A 19,818-nucleotide genomic window follows, 5' to 3' on the forward strand; every position below is an offset into this window, starting at 1 on the left:
ATGCGGGCGCTGGGGGCGCCGGGGCTGGGGGCGCTGGGGCTGGGGGCGCTGCTGGCGCTGCTGCCGCCCCCCGCCCCGGCCGAGACCTACTCGGCCATGCTGAGCGTGCGCGGGGCGCTGCGGTGCGAGGGCCGCCTGCTGCGGGGGCTGCGGGGCTACCTGCGGGGGGGAGGGCGCCCGCCTGCGCCGCCTCGCCAGGTACCGCCGCGGGGGGGGCGGGGGGGGCGCACCCCCGGCGCGTCGCGGTCCCGCGTGGGGGCTCCCACGGGCGCAGGGAGCAGCCGCTCCCCCCCCGGCACCCGTATCCCCGCGGGGTGCCGCGCTGGCGGGGAGGGGGGGTTAGCCCGGCCCCCAGCTTTTGGGGGTGCCCCTAAATAAGAGCTTGAGGCATCGTGGGTGGAGGGGGTAGCGCAGCCCGGACCCTGCCCAGCCCCCCCAGCCCGTGTCCCGGGAGGGGACGTGGGTCCCCCAGCCCCAGGCCGGGCTGCAGGGCCATGGCTCAGCACCCCAGGGGAGCCCCCCGCACCCCCCAGCGATGGGGGCTGCCAGCCCCGGTGGCGTTTCCCCATCTCTGGCTTGGCCAGAAAGTGGACGCCGCTATGGGGGGGCTCAGAGCCCAGCCCCCGCCTCGGAGGGTGTCACCGCCGGGGAGCATCACCGAAAGTGTCACCCAGTGGGTGCCTCGTAGGTTTTATGAGAAGGTCCAGGCGCTGCACCAGGACCCCAAGGCCTCGGTGGACAATCCCTTGCTGGCCTTCAGCCTCATCAAGCGTCTCCACTCCGACTGGCCCAATGTCATCTACAGCGACGAGGCTGCTGAGAACACCCAGGGTATGGGGCGGGGGGTGGGGGGGCGTTTGGCTGCATGTCCCCCTGTCACCCAGGGAGAGCCGGGCGGTGACAGGGAGTGGATGGAGGAGCTGGGGAATGGATCAAGGAGCAGGAAAACGGGTGAAAGAGCAAGGGAATGGATGGAGGAGCAGGAGAACAGGTGGAGGAGCAGGATGTGGGCTCCCCAGGGATGGAAAAGGGCTGATAAGGTTGATGGCACCCCAAAATCTCATTAATCCCCCTCCTGCCCCCCCATCCCTGCCGCCCGCAGCGCTCCATTCTGGCTTCAAGGAGGTGGAGCGGGAGCTGCCTGGAGCCGAGGACCTGGATGGGGCAGCCCGGGCGCTGATGCGGCTGCAGGACGTCTACGCGCTCAGCGTCAAGGGCATGGCCAACGGCGTCTTCCAGCGAGCCGGCGCCAGCTGCCCACCGCTCTACAGCCCCGGCCGGCGCGTCTCCCTCTCGGCTGACGACTGCTTCCACGTGGGCAAGGTGAGGACGAGCCCCCTAAGCCCTCCACAAAGTTTTTCCAGCTTGGGATGTTGCTCCTGTGGGGATAGATGTTGGGTTTCCTTCCCACCTGGATACGGAGGGGCCCCCCGACTCAACCCGCCTGCCATCGCCTCTCGGCTCTCACCCAAGTAACGGGGCTCCTGGGCACGTTGTGCCTTGGGGAAAGGAAGCGCTGAGCTGGTGGCCTGGGGGAGATCTCCAGTCCCCGCATCCTGGCTGTGGGGTTGACCCCCACCTGGGGGTAAAGGTGGATCCATAAATCCCTGGGGTGGGATCTGGGCGCTTTGATAGCGGTTTTTCTTCAGGGCAGAGTCCTCCGAGTGTCGCTGCAGAGCTGGGACGGAGTGTCCGAGTGTGGGATAGCATGGGACAGGGTGGGGTGGGATGGGATGACATGGCATGGCATGAGATGGAGCTGGAGGTGGGGATGGAGATGGAGACGGAGGTGGGGATAGAGATGGAGCTGGAGCAGGATGGACGGGGATGGGGGTGGGGATGGGGACAGGAAAGGAAGGGATGGGACAGGATGGGGATGGCTTAGTGGGTAATGGGGATGGGGATGGGACTAGGAAAGCAACGGGATGTGGTGGGACAGGGTGGGTAGGAATTGCAATGGGTTGTGCTGACATGGCATGGGAATGGGATGGGATGGGACAGGGTAGGGACAGGATGGAGGGGATAGGGGTGGGACTGGGATGAAGATGGTGGTGGGGATAGGGTAGGACGACGTTGAGGATGGGATGGGATGGGATAGGATGAGACAGGGTGGGGGTGGGATGCAGGCCAGGCTGTTGCAGTCAGTGGGCCTGGACAATGTGCTGCCTCGCAGGTCGCTTACGACACGGGTGACTATTACCACTCCATTGCATGGCTGGAGGAGGCCGTCGGCCTCTTCCGCCTCTCCTATGGCAGCTGGAACCCAGAGGACCGGAGCAGCTTGGAGGATGCTCTGGACCATCTCGCCTTTTCCTATTTCATGGTACGGCCACGAGTCCTGTCCCCACCCCCTGCTGTGTCCGGTAGGGCTGAACGATGGGCAGGGGGATGTTCATGGGCTCTCTGCTCCATCCAGGCTGGAAACATCTCCCATGCCTTGAGCCTCTCCAGGGAGTTTCTCCACTATGGTATGTGGGGCAACCTCGGATACAGCAGGAGGAAAGGAGAGGTTTTGGGGTGTCTCCATCACCACCTCTGCATGGCACCAGCCTCCTTCACCCTGTTTCCTGCCCCCATGTGGGGTAATTCTCCAGGGACCGATGCCAGGGCAGGGGGGTGATGGGGACACGGTGTTTCGGGTGACACTACCTCTCCGGCAGACCCCAGTAACCAAAGGGTGGTGAGGAACGTGGCCAAGTATGAGAAGCTGCTGGAGATGGGAACAGCAGCAAGTGCCAGACCCCTGCAACGCCCCAACAGCACTCGCCTGCAGAGCCGCGACGCCTATGAGGAGCTGTGCCAGCGCCCAGGGGGGCAGGTGGGGCGGGCAGGGTGATGCCGTGGCTCCCCACCCCACCACTGTCCCCCTCTCTCACACCCTCCTTGGTCCTCTCTCGCCCCAGCTGGCCCCAGAGCATCTCCTGCGCCTCAGCTGCTCCTACGAGACCAACGGCAGCCCCTACCTCTTTCTTCAGCCTGTCAAGAAGGAGGTGGTCTGGATCCAACCCTACGTGGCTTTGTACCATGATTTCATCAGTGACGCCGAGGCTGAGACCATCAAGGGGTTGGCAGGGCCCCGGGTGAGCTGTCCCCATCCCCAGGGATGTCCATCTCCCGGAGGAGAGTGCCCCAAGAGCTGGTGGTCCAGGGTGGACTATCCTGAGCATGCAGAGATAGGCGGGGTTTTAAGCCAGGGCTTAGCTAAAGCCTTATGCAGCGAAACCCTGGGGGGATGAGCCCAGTTTAGCTCCATCTGAGCCCCCCCCCCCAAGATTTTGGGGAGAAACCAGGTCCATGCATGCACTTAAACTGCTTCCCAGCCAGGCTTGGCTTGGTACCACCCAGCTGCATTGGATCCAACTGCTGTCACTGCCTCCATCAGCCTGGTGGGACATCTTGGGGTGGGGGATGTTTGGCAACCGGTTGGCATAAACCCACCAGTTTCAACCCCAACCGGGGTCCCTGCTTGGCATGGGGGTCCCCATCTGCAGCAACATTCCCCCCTCACCATGTCCTCCAGCTGCAGAGGTCCGTGGTCGCCTCTGGGGAGAAGCAGCAGAAAGCTGAGTACCGGATAAGCAAGAGGTAGTAGCCACCCCTCCCTTACCCTCTAGCCAGTGGGACCACCATGACCCCATTGCCACCACCAAGGTGGCAGTGAAGCCATGCTGGGGTCCCTGGGTTCTCCACACCCAGCAGCGCTTAACGAGGGTTAAGCTCAGCCACGCGTGAATTTGGGGGGCTGAAGGTGTGGGGTGCTCCTGCAGTGCCTGGCTGAAGGACACCGCTGACCCGGTGGTGCGGGCGTTGGAGCAGCGCATCGCTGCTGTCACCGGCCTGGACCTGCGGCCACCCTACGCTGAGTACCTGCAGGTGGTCAACTATGGGCTGGGGGGCCACTACGAGCCACACTTCGACCATGCCACGGTCAGGAAGCTGCCTGGGTGGTCCATGGGGTGGTTCCTGTGGGATGGTCCTTGGGGTGTTCCTGGGATGGTCCCTCAGATGTTCCTGGGGGTGGTCTTTGGGGTGGTCCCTCAGATGTTCCTGGAGGTGGACCCTGGAGTGGTCCCTGGGATGTTCCTGGCGATGGGTCCTGGGGTGCTCGCCGTGGTTCTCCTGAGATGGTGCCAAGGGGAGGTCCCTGGATGGTCCCTGGGGGTATCCCCGTGGTGATCCCTGAGATATTCCTGGAGGTGGACCCTGGGATAGTCCCTGGGGCAGGCCTGGGATGGTGATCCCTGGGTTGGTGTCTGACATATTCCTGGGAAGGGAGGGAGGGTGAAAGGGGGTGAGGGAAGAGGGAAGGAAGGAGGGAGGGAGAGAAAAGAATGGGGAGGGAGGGAGGGAGGGATTTCCCTGGAGGAAACGTCCCCACGGGACTGACCATCCCCCCCCCCCCTTGCTCTTGGGGCAGTCCAGGAAGAGCCCCCTTTACAGAATGAAGTCAGGCAACAGGATCGCCACGGTCATGATCTACGTGAGTCCTCCCTCATTTCCGAGCTTAGAGAGGGACGGCGCTTGCTTGGTCATCAGTAGGGTTCGGAGTGACCAAGAGTCTGAGATGGGTGAGAGCAGCCCTAAACCAGCCTGTGCTGGGCTCTGACGTGGCAACATCTGCAGCGGACCGAAGAGCCTGTGCCGTGCCGTAGCGATGGCAGCGTGGCGGGGGAGCCGGGGGGGGTTCGTGCCTCAGTTTCCCCACGCACGGCGGCCATACCACGGCAGGGAGGGCCACGGCTCATATTTGTTGCTCCTTTTCCAGCTGAGCGCGGTGGAGGCTGGCGGCTCCACCGCCTTCGTCTACGCCAACTTCAGCGTGCCCGTGGTTAAGGTGAGGGGCGCCTGCACGGCCCCCCGGCAGTGGGGAAGGGGAGGGACGCCGCTCTCTTGTCTCTTGTCTCTCCCAGGGTGTTGTGGCTGAGCCAGCCCCGATGCCAGACCCCAACCCTGGGGCTCCCTCATCTGTTTCGGGGTGCCAGACCCCAGCTCTGGGGATGCTGGCTCCCTTCGAGGGGTGCCAAACCCTGATCCCGCAGCTCCCAGCTCTGTTTCGGGGTGCCAGACCCCAGCTCTGGGGCTCCCGTCTGTTTTGGGATGCCAAAATCCAACCTCGGGAATCCCAACTCTGTTTTGGGGTGCCAAGACCTCAACCCCAAGGCTCCCAGCTCTGTTTTAGGGGTTTCACACCCCGTCCATTTGGCTCCTGGCTCTAGTTTTGGGTGTCAATCCCAATTTGGGGGATCCTGGCTCTGTTTTGGAATGTCAAACCCCACCCCAGGGCTCCCAGGCTCACAGCTCTCTTTTGGGGTGCCAAATGGCAATTCCGGGGCTCCCAGCTCTGTTTTAGGAGTTCCAAACCCCAGTGCTTGGGCTCCTACCTGTTTTGGGGTGCTGAACCACAACCCCAGGGCTCCCAGCTCTCTTTTGGGGTGCCAAATGGCAATTCCGGGGCTCCCAGCTCTGTTTTTTGGGGTTCCAACCCCCCTGTCTGCTCTGCAGAACGCAGCTCTCTTCTGGTGGAACCTGCGGAGGAACGGGGACGGGGACGGGGACACCCTGCACGCCGGCTGCCCCGTCCTGGCTGGGGACAAGTGGGGTGAGAGGCAGCTGGGGTGACACAGGGTTGGAGGGGCAGCTCTGCTGGCGGGGCTGGGAACTCAGAAAAATCCTGGATAATCGGGAAAAGACATCGCCGATACGGGAGCAGGGTTAGTGACGGGGGCAGGGGGAGGGAGGCGAATGGGGACCCTTGTCCTTGTCCCTTCCAGTGGCGAACAAGTGGATCCACGAGCACGGGCAGGAGTTTCGGCGGCCGTGCGGTGCTGACCCACAAGACTGAGCTGCCGTGGGCTCAAGGATGTGGCACCCATGGGTGGCAGAGCCGCCCTGGCGCAGCGCGTCCCCAAGGCTGCGGCAAGGGGAGGGAGGGAAGGGGGTGGCAGGGGCGCGGGGGGCTACCGGGGGCAGCGGCATCTGCTCAACCACGGCCGAATCCGGTCAAAATAAAGTCGGAAGACACTAAACTGGAGTCTGGCAGCACTAAACTGGGCGTGGTACCTGACGGGATGATGGGGTTGTGTGTATGTGTCTGCGCCCCACCCCAATTCCAACGCAGACCCTAAACGTACTCTCGAGCCCCCTCCTCCAGCCCTAGATAAAGTCTCTCTGTTAAAAGGCCCGGCAGTTAGCCATGCGGCGTTTCTGCGGTCATCAGTAGGCTTCAGAGTGAACACCATGACCGCAGAGGACCAGAGCAAAGACAGTCACACTCACCTTCCTCAAACCAACCCGCTGCAGCGTCTGGCTGCACTATGGAGCTGACTGTGCAGCCCCACACCCCGCGCACATCCCGCCCGCAGCGTGGGGTCCCCCCGCACCCCCGAGAGCGTCAGCTATGGCAGGGCAGCCGCTCCGGGAGGGATGCTGGGGAAGGAGACGGTGGCCGCTGCCCCCCTGCCCTGGCCCCCAGCCTGCCCGGGCTTGGACCACGCTCACGCCAGCGTGCTCTCCCGGGACCCCATGGACAAGGTCCCTTTCTCCAGCCCGGTGTCATGGAACGCCCCCCCCCCAACTCCGCACCCATCCAGCCTCACCCACACGATGCTTGGATGGGATTAAAATCCTCCTGGCTGGAAGCAGAGACCCGACCCCCGGGGGTGTCGAGGCCACCCCGTGACACCTCTTGGCTGGCTGGAAGGAGAAGGCCAGGAATTGGGGAAGGGGATGGAGACACCAGGCAGAGCTCTGCCAGGGCTCTCCTGCTCGTCTGGGGTTCAAACCCACACCCCGATCACCCTGCGGCGGCATTTATCCAGCCCCGGACCAGCAGCAGGGCAGGGGACGAGCTGCCAGCAGCACTTGGGCAGGGGAGCAGGAGCCGGAGGAGCGAGGAGATGCCACAGGGAAAATTTCAGAGCAGATTGCCCTCAAATTCCTGCTCTTCAGCTATATATATATATAAAATATATATGGGTCCAGCCCAGCGCAGGTTACCCAGCAGCCGGAGCACCCCGGTTTATGACTTTCAGGTGTTTCTGCACAGGTGGGCGCCGCTGGTTACGGCAGGGAGGGGGGGGGAAAAGCAAAAGCTGTGGCTGAAGCACCCCCCTACCCCTCCTCCCCCCAGCCGAGCACAGGGATGGGGGAATATTTCGGATGACAAGAGGCTTCTGTGAGTCACCAGCAAAACCCAGGACTTGGGTCTGGCCCCAGGACCGCTCAGGACGCCCACCCCTCCTCCAGGGGGACCCCAGGGGAAGGGAAAGGAGCAGCTCCTGCACCAGGCTTTGCACAAATGCTTTATTGGTGGGCGAGAGAAACAGACACCGAATGAGACACGAGGAGGATGAGGCTGACACGGGACACAGAGCGCGTGCTCCAGAGAACCAACAGACACACATTTTCCTTTTGGAAACAGCAGCACGTGGTAAGAGGTCACCGCACCGGACTGGGACTGGAAACCAGCAAAGCACCCAACAGCAGAGCTGGGAGCAAACCCCCAGGCACTGCATCCCGCAGGTTTCCGATGCTTACGGACAAGGTGCTGAGGGCACGGCGGTACCGGATGGATCGGGGCAGCCCATACAGCCCAGGGAAGCGGGTTTGGGGAACACAAACAGCGGTTTCAGGTTGGGAGCAGAACGCCAGGCTCAGAGACGGGTGTTAGGAAGCACCCAGACCGAGTTTTCTTGGAAATGGCAACCCATCAACTACTTTTTTGACCTTACCTGAAGATCTAGGTCTAGCCTTTCGGGAGTGTCAAGCACCAGTTCGAAGCAGCGAAGGGCTGATGGCCAGACACCTCCCAACATCTCTTTTCCCAGTCCCTTCCCCACCCAGGATAAAAGACGGGGGCGGGGAGAACCATCCGAGCTGGAGTCGAGGAGGCAGAGGATATCAGCGCGAAGCTGTTTGCTCTCTCCTACCCAGTGCCCCCCTGCTCACCGAAGAGCCTGCTGAACGCGGCAGCACACGGGTAAAGTTCTCGGTGTCCCGGGATGGTCTCACCGAAGCAAGCGAGAAGCCGGGGAGCAGCTTCGCCCTCCGGCCATCGCTCAGCCCTGAGCGAGGAGGCTCCCTCTGAACCGCCCCAGCATGGCGTTACTGGGCTGCTGGTGTCACCCATGGGATCCATCACACCACCACTCCCTCTGCGAGCTCCCCGACCGTGAGCTCGGTTCAGAAGTCACTCTGTCACCAGGCAGGAGCAATTTCACCACCACCAGAGCAGATTTGGGGGGTGGGGGTGGGAATTTGTGCTGCCAAGCGATGCAGCGCTCTGCCTTTCAAATCACGAAGGGGTGGAAAGCAGGGCTGGAATGGGCTTTCTCTGGCTGACCAGCTGCTTCCCTTGCCAAAAGGGGGGGAAACAAAAAAGAAAAAAACAAACCCTATAGCTGCATCATCTCTGAAAACCCACTAGCATGGCCTGAGGGAAGAAACGCAGCTGGACAGCCCCAGGTCCCCCCGTATCACTGCGGGGATTTTTAACTCTTTACTATTTTTTTTCTTTTTTAGAGGGTGTCTCAGCTGCACAGAAAGCGACCTCCAGTCACGATAAGCATCAGTGTTTTTAATTGGCTTTGGTATCATCTCCCACCCACTTCACATCTGGGCCAGGGCAGACCGAAGACACAAAAAGACAAGGCTCGAACGAAAAGCGAGCTCAGTCCAGCCACACCGCCGGGCTGCGTCTGCGGGCAGCAATCGCCCCGGCCACCAACAGTGTTTCCAAAACACCAGCACAGAGGAACTGTGCGGGCTCAAACACGCGCAGCCGAGCTTTGCATTTGCAAGAGCTGTGTTCGAACCAAACTGACTCGCTTCGGCAATACAGGGAATACCTTTGTTCCAACACTCTCGGTGCTCCTGTCATCTACAGGTCACCGATGGGTTTGCCTGGTGCGTGTAATCTGGCAGCTGGCAAAACCCTCCCTGGGGCTGATTTGAAAAACTTAAGCGAATCCTGCAACACACCGGCGTCCCAAACCGCATCTTCCGCTTCCTGCCAAGCCTTAGGATTTTCCGTTGTGAAAGTTTCCACCGATCCTCAATCCAACAACTGGAACAAAAGCTAGAGAGATTTCTAAATAATCCAAAGCGCCAGCATAAAGCCAGCATCCTTTCAATTTAGACAGCCTCCCCCTGTTCATCTGCTTTTACAGAGACAGGACAATGCTGCAGGCTGTGGAAAAACGCAGTGAAAAGTTGGGAGTTACGGGGGGATTTTCTAGACGTCCCCGTTTTTCATGAGTCAAAGAGAACATTTCTTCTCTCCACAGTTACTATTACCATGGTCTGTGCTACCCTTCACCGAAATACCATTTATATCTGCCAGCAGCTCCCTGAAAAGGGAGAAGAAACTGCAACAGGAGCATGAATATTTGTCCTACAAAAGCACAGCCTCAAAAATGTACCCGGCTTGACAGAGACAGAAGGAATTCCCCCTCCACCCACCCACCCGCGGCTGCTCCGTCCGCCTTTTTTGAAGCCAGCACCACACAAGGCCCTGAACAGCCACCTATGCGGTGCAGATCAGGACCGAGAGCTTGGCACGCAGCAATGCCACATTAAAATGGCTATTGAAATATTTATTTTTTCACTCACTTCTCAAATGTTAACAAAATATAATGCTGGGGGAGCCCACAGGATTCAGAAGCAGTCATTCGTTTTCCACTGGTGCTTCTACAGAACACAAAACTGATTGGCTTTGCACGGAGGGTTTTGTTTGTTTTTTGTTGTTTGGTTGGTTTTTAAAGATTTCACAAACTGTAAAAGCAAATGAAAGGGATAACATGAGGGACACACATGAGGAGTTACCGCAACGAATCACTCGGAGCCAGATCCTCCAAGTTACTTCAGCACAGAGGAAGGTGACTTTACCGAGATCATTCATGAGTACGACAACAGGCACATGCTTAATGAACCCGTGAAGCGAGACTCTGGACATACATACTGTACTGTTTAATCTCTAACAATTTGAACACAGGAATCACCTGGAAAGGACTGAGAATCTTGCCAATCTTCAGGATACAGTCTGGGGAAAGTGCTATTTTGCATCTCAACTACTGAAGATCCATTTAACCCATCAGCAACGAAACCAGCGGTGAACATGACATCGAGGTCACAGTAAAGTAACTCAATAATGAACGTGGCAACTTACAGAGGGAAACGCCGGGAGCCAGCAATTGCTCTTTTAACACCCAAATGCCGATGGCCTAAGTGCCAGGAGAGAGCACAGCTCCCTGGAACGCGGCTTTCTTGTCTCTAATTCAGGCATTTCCCACCCTGATGGGACAGGGAAGGGCCGCAGAGCAAGGCCGTGACCGCTGCGTCCAGGGCTCGCACGCAAGGGCGTCAGGGGAGACGAGTGGCTGCGTCGGGGTAAAGGCCGAAGTCAAACCGGGCTTTGCCGGCTCTTCACACCATCTCCCTTGGCCTCACCTGCAACTCTCACGTGCCCAGAATTCACGACAGCTTGTCACAGGACGTACGCGCAGAGGCACACGACAGCACTCTGCCTCAGCCAAACAGCGCTGGCCACCGCTTTCATCGCACGGCATCGAGGGGTTACGGACACAAGGCAAACCCCCCTGATGATTTCAGACATCCACCAGCAAAATATTGAGGAGAACTGCTCCAGAACGTGTCTGCTCTTAGGCTCAAGAGTAATTCTTAGGTGAAAGCAACCTGACAAACTGTGGATAATTTAACCCTGAAGAGAAACTGTGTAACTACTGCATTTACATGGAAATCTGGAAGGCAGGCAGTGAAATGATCTAGGAAACAGCAGGGAAAACAAGGTCTTTCCTCCAGTACCGGGGGAGCATAACACAGCGGCAGCTGCCCACATCTCTGCATCAACATCAGCAGAACTGACTCCAAGCTCTCCAGGGTTTTATCTACTGCACGTTTTGCATTTTTTCATCCCGAAGGCGCTGATCTCTGTTCAGTTGCACGTGGCAGCTACAAGAAGGGAAGCATAAACACATTCCGGGGACAGAGAATGGCCAAAACAGGCAAACCGCCTGCTGAGCGCGTTGTTACTGCTTGTCTCGGGTTGTAGGGGAACGAAGGCAGGTTAATTAGCATTGATAATATACAGCTGTGGGCTGGCTTCAGGGGCGGGGGTCGGCTGAAGTAGCTGTGGCTGGTTCTGTTAAGTGGTTAAATAGCTCTAAGGAGGGCAGCCAAAGAAAAGAGTAGCCAGTGAAGAGAGATCTGGAGGAGAGAGCGCGCCCTGGATGAGGAGAGACAAGGAGAAGGCAGCAGAGGTGAGAAGCAGAGGGACTGGCCAGAAGAGTACGAAGGAACAGCTTGAAAAGCAGATGGACCTTTGAGACCGTGTGGGGGACTGGTGGCCATGCCGGGGCAAGGCGTGCTAACTACTTAGTGAAGTTAACTTGGTAGGTGATGGTAAAAGACCTTGTTGCAGCTGGCTAGTTTTGAGAGTGCTGCGACATCAGGTCTTCCCCACAAACGTCGGCCCGAAGTCCCCTGCCTGTTATGTGTCTGCAGTAGATGGAGTTATCCAGGCTGGTTTCTAAGAAAGCCGCAAGATGCAGAAACAGAGCTCATGGTCTCCCCTTGCCTTTTTGCTTTACAGTCCCATCCAGCTCTGCCCAGGAAAATAGCATCTAGGCTCTTCCCACAGCTTAACCCATAAGGCTGGCATCGGTGAGACGAAACCTGAGCTCCCAAGGAAGCCAATTCCTCATCTGCTTTAGGGGAAAGAAACGTGCATATAAAAAACAAAACTAAGGGGCACTTCAAAGACGATTAGACGATTCCACGGAGAAATCCTGAAGCCTTTGGCTGTGCTGCAATGCCCTCGGTGGATCTGGGCCGCCAATGGCCCTTTTGCAGTTGGGTCCAAGAGAGCCTGAGAATTGATGCAGATTGGTATGACTGACTACTTGGGATTTCAGGAGGTCTTTCCTTGTGGCAGCAGAGAGGAGCCCACTTCCAGGGCCCTGAAGAGCTTTTCATGGTCTTCAGTACAAGCTGCTTCCCAGCAAGGAAGTCCCTAAGCATTTACACATTCTGGAGAACTAGTTCTAGGGGATGAATCTCACACCAACTTCTCACTGCTGCTGAACTGGAGAGATGAAAGGTTATGGATACATCACAGTGGCCTCTGGTGCAGTTTATTTACAACAGAACTTAGTGCTGGAGAACACCAGGGTATTAACAAGCAGGAAACACACTAGGAGGGAAAAAGAAGAATGGAAGAAAGGTCACACATTAAAATCGAGGTATTCTCCGCAGGTATTTGACTCTGCAACACCCTAAATTTAATCGGTTACCCAAGATCAAACAAGACCAAAAGGAGTCTATCATGCAGGTTACAATTAGCATTGCCACATTCAACAATCACTTGTGAGCTCTACAAATAGCGAGAAGCACAAAAGCTTAACGTGTTGTCATCTCTATGGCTTAAGGACACAACAAGGCCAGCAAGCCACCTCGCTTTCTCCAAGCCTCTTGTTTTAAAGCTGGTTTTGCTACAACGGTAATAGCAGGAGCAACAGGCTAGCTCCTTCAGGACTCACAGAGGCAGCACAGGTTGCCAGATGCCTGGGGGAGATTCAACACTGCAGTGCAGTACAGTCCTTTGGGCTTCTCCCTCTCTCGCCGTTTACACACCAACCTACACTATATCCTTTCACTGGATGAAAAATATGCAAGTCCACAGTCCTGCATTTCATCCCCAAGGGCATAGGATAAAGGGGGAAAACAGAAAGAGATCATCCAGCAATACCTCCTTAGCATTACCAGTCCTACAGCATCACACATCCTGGGGCTTCTAGCTCTTGTTGAAGAATTCTCAGGTAAAAGCAGAAGGACTTTTCCAGACCGCTTGACTAACATGCTTATTTTACCATTTGCCTGGAAGATGATGCTCAACCAGAATTTAAATTCATGAGGGCTAAGCATCAGTTTAGTTATTAGCTTCATGGTACTATAACGAAGGCTTTGGGAGTTTTTCCAGTCAGCCTCATGAGTCACAACCTCCCCCCACCACTGCGTGGCTGATCGCAGCGACCAGGCTCCTACAGTTCACTACGATGTGAGAACACATGAGGCAAGCATGGAAAGTCTGCGAAGCAAAGCACGCACCTTCCCCTGTCTAATCTCACCAGTATTTCTTGGTGTGGTGCAAGTTGTTTCCAAAAACACAGGGCCTTGATTACTTAAAATATTCTTTAAACTAAGCATTGCAAAACTTGTAATTCTGCCTTCTGGCCAACTATAAAGGATCAGCTGGGGAGGATCTGCTTTGCTCCTCCCCTCCAAGGAAGGAGGTTTCACTGACACAAATTAATATGTGAGAAGTTTAGAGAGAAGAAAAACACCAAATACATTACTGGCTGTGATTCAAAGCTGTTTGTTTACACGTGGTTTTTAGCATTATGCTAAAACTCCACCCTCCCGCACCGAGAGCCAAACACGCAGGCAGTTCAGAGCAAAAGCTCTGCTCAAGGTCTGCCCAGCTTTAGCACCCGCAGAGCCTTACCACTGGAATCCACCGATGGGCTCTGTAAACCTGTGACGGATCAGGAACGTCGCAACAGCTTCAGCAACCTGAAGGAAGGGGGGAGGAAAAAAAATCATCTGCTCAGGGACATAAAGATAACAAGAGATCCAGTCAGTTTTCAAAGACTGCAGCACTGCCAACAACAGTTCACATCCTCAGGATGCTCTTGCTGAATCAAGTTTGCTCCTTTAAAACTAAGAGCTCCATTATGACACGCTTTTATATTAAAAAATAAAAATAAAAATAAAAAGAACTACATGCCTCCACCGTTACTCCAACACTGATCTCACATTCAAGAACTGACCAAACTTTTTCTCCACCTCTTTCAGTAATTCTTAAAAAAACGCCTAAGTTTAGCAGGGGAAGAAAGGTCTGGCGAATTCATGATGCAAGGTATCTCTAAAAAGAATCAATCAAGACAGTAATAATACAGCTTAGAATGTATATTAAAAAGGATAACAATGGAAGAACTGATCAGCTGTCAATAAAAATCCCTATTTCAGATTGGTCAAGTGAAGCACAGAAAGGCTGAGTTTTACACTGACTGCGGTCAGCGTAGGACAAGTTTTAAAACCAGACACGTTTCCAGCCACAGGCTCCACTGGCTGCACCACATTCCTGCTTCTATCTAGACACGAAGTTCAGCAGTACCCAGAAGCAGCAACTGCTTTGTCAGCCTGTACACCATTTCAGTAACATTTGGTTTGTATTTGGAAAATGTGAGCCACCCGACTCAGCAAAACACAGACCAACCCCAAAAGCTGCAGCTTAGTACAAGGGAGACTGGAGAACTTCAGGAGGAAAATCAGGGAGGATCAATCCACAATCCACATTGTAAGAATTTGGTTTATCACCACTAGCCTGAAAGGTAAATCTGTAACCTAGCCAAGCCCTGTGTCATGTAACATCTTAGCCCAGGCCTTCCAACCAGCTTAAAACTCCAAAAGCTGTTTTACGAATAGCCAGCTAGTTAAGATATCGTGCCAAAAAATGCCCCTAAAGTCTAATCTCTGCTTCACAGTAAGGAACTGACCCCTTTTGCATTTAAGCCGTTAAACCCGTGACTTATCTAGCTTCAACCCCACAGTGGGGCTCACCTTGTCTGGAGCATCTTCATGGACTGCATGGCCACACTGTGGGAGGACCTGCATCTGAAACTTCCCTGCAATCAAGAGAATCATCACTGGAGCTGCTTTTTAAGTGATCCGGATTCCTAACAGCAACGGTTTTAGGCAAACAGTTTTTGGGTACACAGGAAATATCAGACATGACTACACCCTAAAAAGCGCTGTGGATTTATGAACTCTTCTAAAAAAGGACCTCAACATTCTTTACGAACAAACCTCACCAAATCTCACTATATGCATTATATGGACGAGGGACCAGGGAAGGCACAGAATTCTAGGGCAAACCGTACAATACACACAGCAGACAGTTTCCAAAGAAAGCAAGAACCAGCTGCTTAATTCATCTGCCCCAGGTGTAACTAGAGCAGGCTCCCAGGAGTTAAAACAAAGCTAAACTTCTTAAGAGCTTCTTGACACAGGCGAGGCTACCTTTCAGAGTCAGAAGCGTAATCAGATCTGCCTTAACATAATGTTTATCCTGCTACCCAATACTACTTTCCAGTACTGGTTGCTCTGGAGATCAATGAAGCTGGGATGGGGGCAAAAAAAGCCCACAAACCAAACGCCAAAACTTTAATGCAGATGCTGAATCTTGGTCCGATGTCTGCCAGAAACACGGGGAGACCAGAGAGTTTTGGATGGTCCCAAGTGTTCTAGCTAGGAACATCAGGAACGTCGTTAGAAAGGGAAAAAACAGACTAGAAAGAAGCCCTCACAATCATTCTGATCCAAGAGAAGCACGGCAGCTCCATGGCTGGAAACACTGAACACCAGACTGAAGAAAAACCATGGCAACAGCCCTTAATGACTTCTAATTCAACCTTTCCCTTCTTTTCCACCATTGCTACAACCACAGTCAGTTACGGAACACTCTGGGATGGACTCATTCTTTCATGCATTTGTTTCAATATAGACTGCACCTGGTAAGAGGCCATCCCAGCTGTCCCTCGTTTACGTACCCATAGCAACAAGCTCTCATCCAAAAAGAGCATTACAGTAAGGATAGAGTAACAATATTAAATATTTACCTTGCATCTGTCCAATTGTTAGATCTTTATCCAGCCTGTCAACACCTACAATCAAACAAACAGACGTATTGAAGAAAAGCCAGAGAGAACCTGCCTAAGGTATTCTGAAAGGGACATTTGGCTTGAAAAACACAAAAGAGATATCTGACACCCACCGTAAGGACAAGAGTAAAGTGACAGGAAAGGATCCCATCCAAAAATGCAAGAACACATCCCTCCCCACAACTTGAAAGGATATTTATCTTTGTCACACATTGTACTCCCTATTAAAGGACAAAGAGGGCCTACAGCTGGCTGTAGCACATCAATAATCTGACTTTCAGCTGAAAAGTTCAAATCATGCCCATATCTGTAGGAAAATGTCATAGTAGCGGAGGCTGAAGGGCAGCTTGGATCTGTCCTGTTTGCCCTTCTTTCACATCACAGAACAGAAACACCTGTCCAACAGCAGCAATACACAGTATCATTACGTGCTGTTTTGGTATTAAGAGGCTCTGAACTAATTCTAGATCGGCACGGATCAAATGGACAATTTAATGGTATTTCAAGATACACAGAAGAGCCAGGGTGGAAGAGACAGGTCTGCTGTTCTCGGACAAAGACATTAGCCAAACGCTGACCCTATTCTCTAAAATACAAGTGGGACACCACAGAAGTCAACAGCCACTGAACCGAGACAGGACTGGAAGAGACACATACCGGCTAAAAGCAAAAGCTTTGGAGTTGGACAGCTTAGGAAGAGGTTAGACAAACCCCTGAACCAGCCATCCCAGTACTTTTCTGTTTTTGCCAGTTCAATTCGCCACGTGTATAAGAGCTCCTTCTTTGTCTGCAGGGAGGAGAGAGAGCTCTGCATTAGCGATCAGTAAAACAGCTGGAATAAAAGCTGAACTCAGAGTGTCACTTGGAAGTCTGTACTTTCATTTTAAAAAAAGAAATGTATCTACATATATGTAAAAAAATACTGGCTCCCTCTGGTGGATCACACACTTCCAGGGGACAACTATCCTTGCTCGAAATTTCTTTCCAAATCACAGCCAAAGTACACGAGCAGGGAACAAGAAAGTCGGTGGGGCTATACCTATAGATCAAGAGAAGGCTGCAGCATTCAGGGCACTCAACTTGCTATTTTTTCCTGGCACAAATAGCTCACAAATTGAATGTTCCAACTCTGCTCTCACTTAGGTGACACAGAGATACGAGGGATAAGCTGGCTACAACGATGTTCCTCGAGGAATTTACATTCCTCGGTGGTTGCAATTGCCTGTAAGACCTCCTGAATGCTACTGTGCCTTGGAAACAAACAAAAATACCACAAAGACTCAGAAAAGAGCATTCCTCCCTCAGGCCAGAAGCCCCATTTCAGCCCATACGCATTAAATTTGTGAGCATCTCAGGAAAGAAAACCAAACACATGCTTTCAGGTAACAGTCTAAGATAGAATCAGTGGCATGAGATGAAGAACCACAACAACAGTCACAATATAAAGTTTTTGGTCCCTGGAGTTGCTGCCTTTTATATTAGAGCGATTCGGATAACTACTGGCAGCTACTCTTGCAGGGAAGCATTGTGCAAATACAAGCTGAAAGCACAAGTAAGCAAGTCCCTACCTCTGTGTCGTCTTCTTTCTTCCTTTTGTTAACAGAGCCTCCCCCTTCCTCATCCTCTTCCTCCTCCTCCTCTTCTTCAATAATACCCTCCACTATGGCTTTAGGACATTCAGGACTAGCAGCCCCTTCACACCTGTGAAAAAAAAACCCAGCAACTGATTCTCTGCCAAAACAAACAAAAAACCCCCCCAACAAACAGGTTTTAAATGAAAGCGTTTAGCAATTTTTCAGATACTGGCTGAAAAAAAATACCCTTCAGTTTAAAAGTAGCTGTGGATAAAAGACACGGTCGTGACTAACCGTGGGACCGAGTGCCAGCGCAGTACTTGTATCCCAGCGCAAATACAAATGCAAACAGCTACTTAAGGGAGGCAAAAGCAGTCGAACAATCAATAACAGCTTTTCTTAACCAAGCACGAGACATTTGTGAAGGCTCCGGGTACTTCACGGCTTAGAGCGGCACAAGTGGGTTACTCTGATCCTACCAAACCCACCTCAGATCACTCCCGAAATGCAATCGATAATTAATTTCCGAAAGGAAGCGAAAGATACCGTCCCCAGGCAACCAACCCAATCCAGGGCAAAATTTCGGAAGAGGTATCAGACTAACACTCATTTCATCATGCGTGCAGAAAGGCAGACAAACCAAGGAACATACCACCAGCAGCAGTTAAGCTTTTTAAAACACGGCTCTTGGCAGATTTTGCCCCAGGGAAATTTTTCCCCGGCTCTCTCCAATTCCCCTAAGTACGATTCAGTACTGCTGCCGATATCAACAGTGATCAAACGATAACAAATTCATGTTTTCTAGAAGAATTTTGCTTTCAAGTGCATTTATGCTCTGTAGTAACAGCATTGTAAAACAGACAAGATGATTTTAAGAGCTTTAAAAAAAAAAAACAAAACAACCAAAAACCACCTACTGTTTGACTTGACCGACCATAGAAACTCTGGCAGATTCAAGATTTCTTATTTGTCCACTTTTTACACTGCAGGGGGAAAAAAAAAAAAAAAAGGAAAGAATCAGAAGGAGAGCAGAAATATTTACTGAACAGATTCAGGAACTAGCAGGCACAGAAAGAGGAGTAAAAACTCTTTACAGCTCACAATTTCCCCCAACCACTCCAACCCTCCTGTTCTCAGGAGGCGTTCCGAGCGGCTCGCACCACACGCCGACTTGCTTGAACCCCCCGTTGTCACTGTAACTGTGAATTTAAAAGACACGTGGGAGAAGTGCTGGTGGGGAAACAGTGAAATAGCGTTATAGCCATTTTGTTGCAGGGGACTGGGAGAGGTCAGAAATGACCTGGGTATTCGGCAACAGAACTGGGCTTTCTGGGGTCCCGTCTACAGACTTAACCACGAGGCCTCTCCCTTTCAAATGCAGCTGTCAAATGTGCACGTCGTTCTAGAAGTAGGTCCTGTTTCTTACATGTGAATCTTACACAGAGTCGCAGCGTGGCCGGGGTGGGAAGGGACCCCTGGAGCCCACCCAGCCCACCCCCCTGCTGAAGCAGCTCTCCCAGAGCAGGTTGCACAGAGCTGCGTCCAGGCGGGTTTGAATGTCTCCAGAGCAGGAGACCCCACAGCCTCTCTGGGCAGCCTGTCCCGGTGTCCCGTCACCCTCAGGGGAACGATGTTCTTCCTCACATTCCGATGGAAGTTCCCGTCTTGCACTTTGTGCCCGTTGCCCCTTGTCCTGTCGCTGGGCACCGCTGAAAAGAGCCTGGCCCCCTCCTCTTGGCACCCACCCTTGAGAGATTTGTGGGCGTTGGTGAGGTCCCCTCTCAGTCTTCTTGTCTCCAGGTTATGGAGAAGAGGGATGGATGTCTCAAGCCTCTTCAGTAATAACTAGAACACTTACAAGGAAGCTGCAATTCATACCACGAAGCTTTCCATTAGTTGAAACTCTCAGAGGATCCTTCTCCAGCTGCCTCGCCAGCTCCCCCAAGAAATTAAATTACCTTTGAGACCTATGTCTCCCTGTCCAATCAGCCAAGGAATTGGTGACAATAGCTGGGGAAGCTAGTGCGAATGGAGAAACCACACAAAATACATAAACTTTCTCTCCTTGGGGAGTCAAGCTACAAAGACAGGTGATTTTGGTGACCCTGTAAGGCCATGCATTACCTCCACTCAATGGCATTCTCAAGTGACTTGAACGTTTTGGGACGACTCCTTAAGAAGTTCTGCATGCTGTTCAACGCATCCATGGCTGTACCTAAAATCAAGTATTTTAACTTTATGGCATCCGATCAAATTATTGCCACATCCCTCCATACAGAACTGGCTACCAGGGAACACCCTCAGAGAGAGCTGGAGCTCACTGGGGATTTAACGCTCTTAAGGAAAATATAGTTTGGTACTCCTAAGCCCACAGTCACACCTGCTCCCACATTAAACAATTATTACTATTTGAACAGGTAGGAAATTCAGATAGTAAGAGAAGCACCATGAATTATATAAAAAGCCACCCACCTCCCTGCTAACAAGAAAGTATTGCAAAGAAATTA

The 19,818-nt window shown here is 53.4% G+C and overlaps 2 protein-coding genes across 2 annotated transcripts in view; one reads left to right on the top strand and one right to left on the bottom strand.

The window, feature by feature from the left end:
• P4HA3 (prolyl 4-hydroxylase subunit alpha 3) lies at positions 1 to 5,915 on the top strand. The gene is given in 14 exon segments (XM_040583353.1): positions 1 to 165; positions 167 to 198; positions 689 to 831; positions 1,103 to 1,323; positions 2,174 to 2,323; positions 2,417 to 2,468; positions 2,661 to 2,818; positions 2,904 to 3,080; positions 3,521 to 3,585; positions 3,768 to 3,927; positions 4,418 to 4,480; positions 4,766 to 4,834; positions 5,503 to 5,599; positions 5,772 to 5,915. Coding segments are annotated over 14 exon segments (1,623 nt in total). The 3' UTR covers positions 5,843 to 5,915.
• Positions 5,916 to 7,288: 1,373 nt separating this feature from the next.
• PPME1 (protein phosphatase methylesterase 1) overlaps positions 7,289 to 19,818 on the bottom strand; it is a 34,523-nt gene continuing 21,993 nt past the window's right edge. Inside the window, exons 7-14 of the mRNA XM_040585234.1 lie at positions 19,436 to 19,526; positions 18,229 to 18,294; positions 17,306 to 17,438; positions 16,395 to 16,524; positions 15,696 to 15,740; positions 14,638 to 14,702; positions 13,520 to 13,587; positions 7,289 to 12,208 (exon numbers count right to left, since the gene is read on the bottom strand). Coding sequence (XP_040441168.1) covers positions 12,190 to 12,208; positions 13,520 to 13,587; positions 14,638 to 14,702; positions 15,696 to 15,740; positions 16,395 to 16,524; positions 17,306 to 17,438; positions 18,229 to 18,294; positions 19,436 to 19,526 — 617 coding nt within the window. The 3' untranslated portion in view covers positions 7,289 to 12,189. The remainder of the gene's footprint in view (positions 12,209 to 13,519; positions 13,588 to 14,637; positions 14,703 to 15,695; positions 15,741 to 16,394; positions 16,525 to 17,305; positions 17,439 to 18,228; positions 18,295 to 19,435; positions 19,527 to 19,818) is intronic.

The sequence above is a fragment of the Falco naumanni genome, chromosome 2 (genome assembly GCF_017639655.2).
Source record: "Falco naumanni isolate bFalNau1 chromosome 2, bFalNau1.pat, whole genome shotgun sequence".
NCBI classification, from domain to species: domain Eukaryota; kingdom Metazoa; phylum Chordata; class Aves; order Falconiformes; family Falconidae; genus Falco; species Falco naumanni.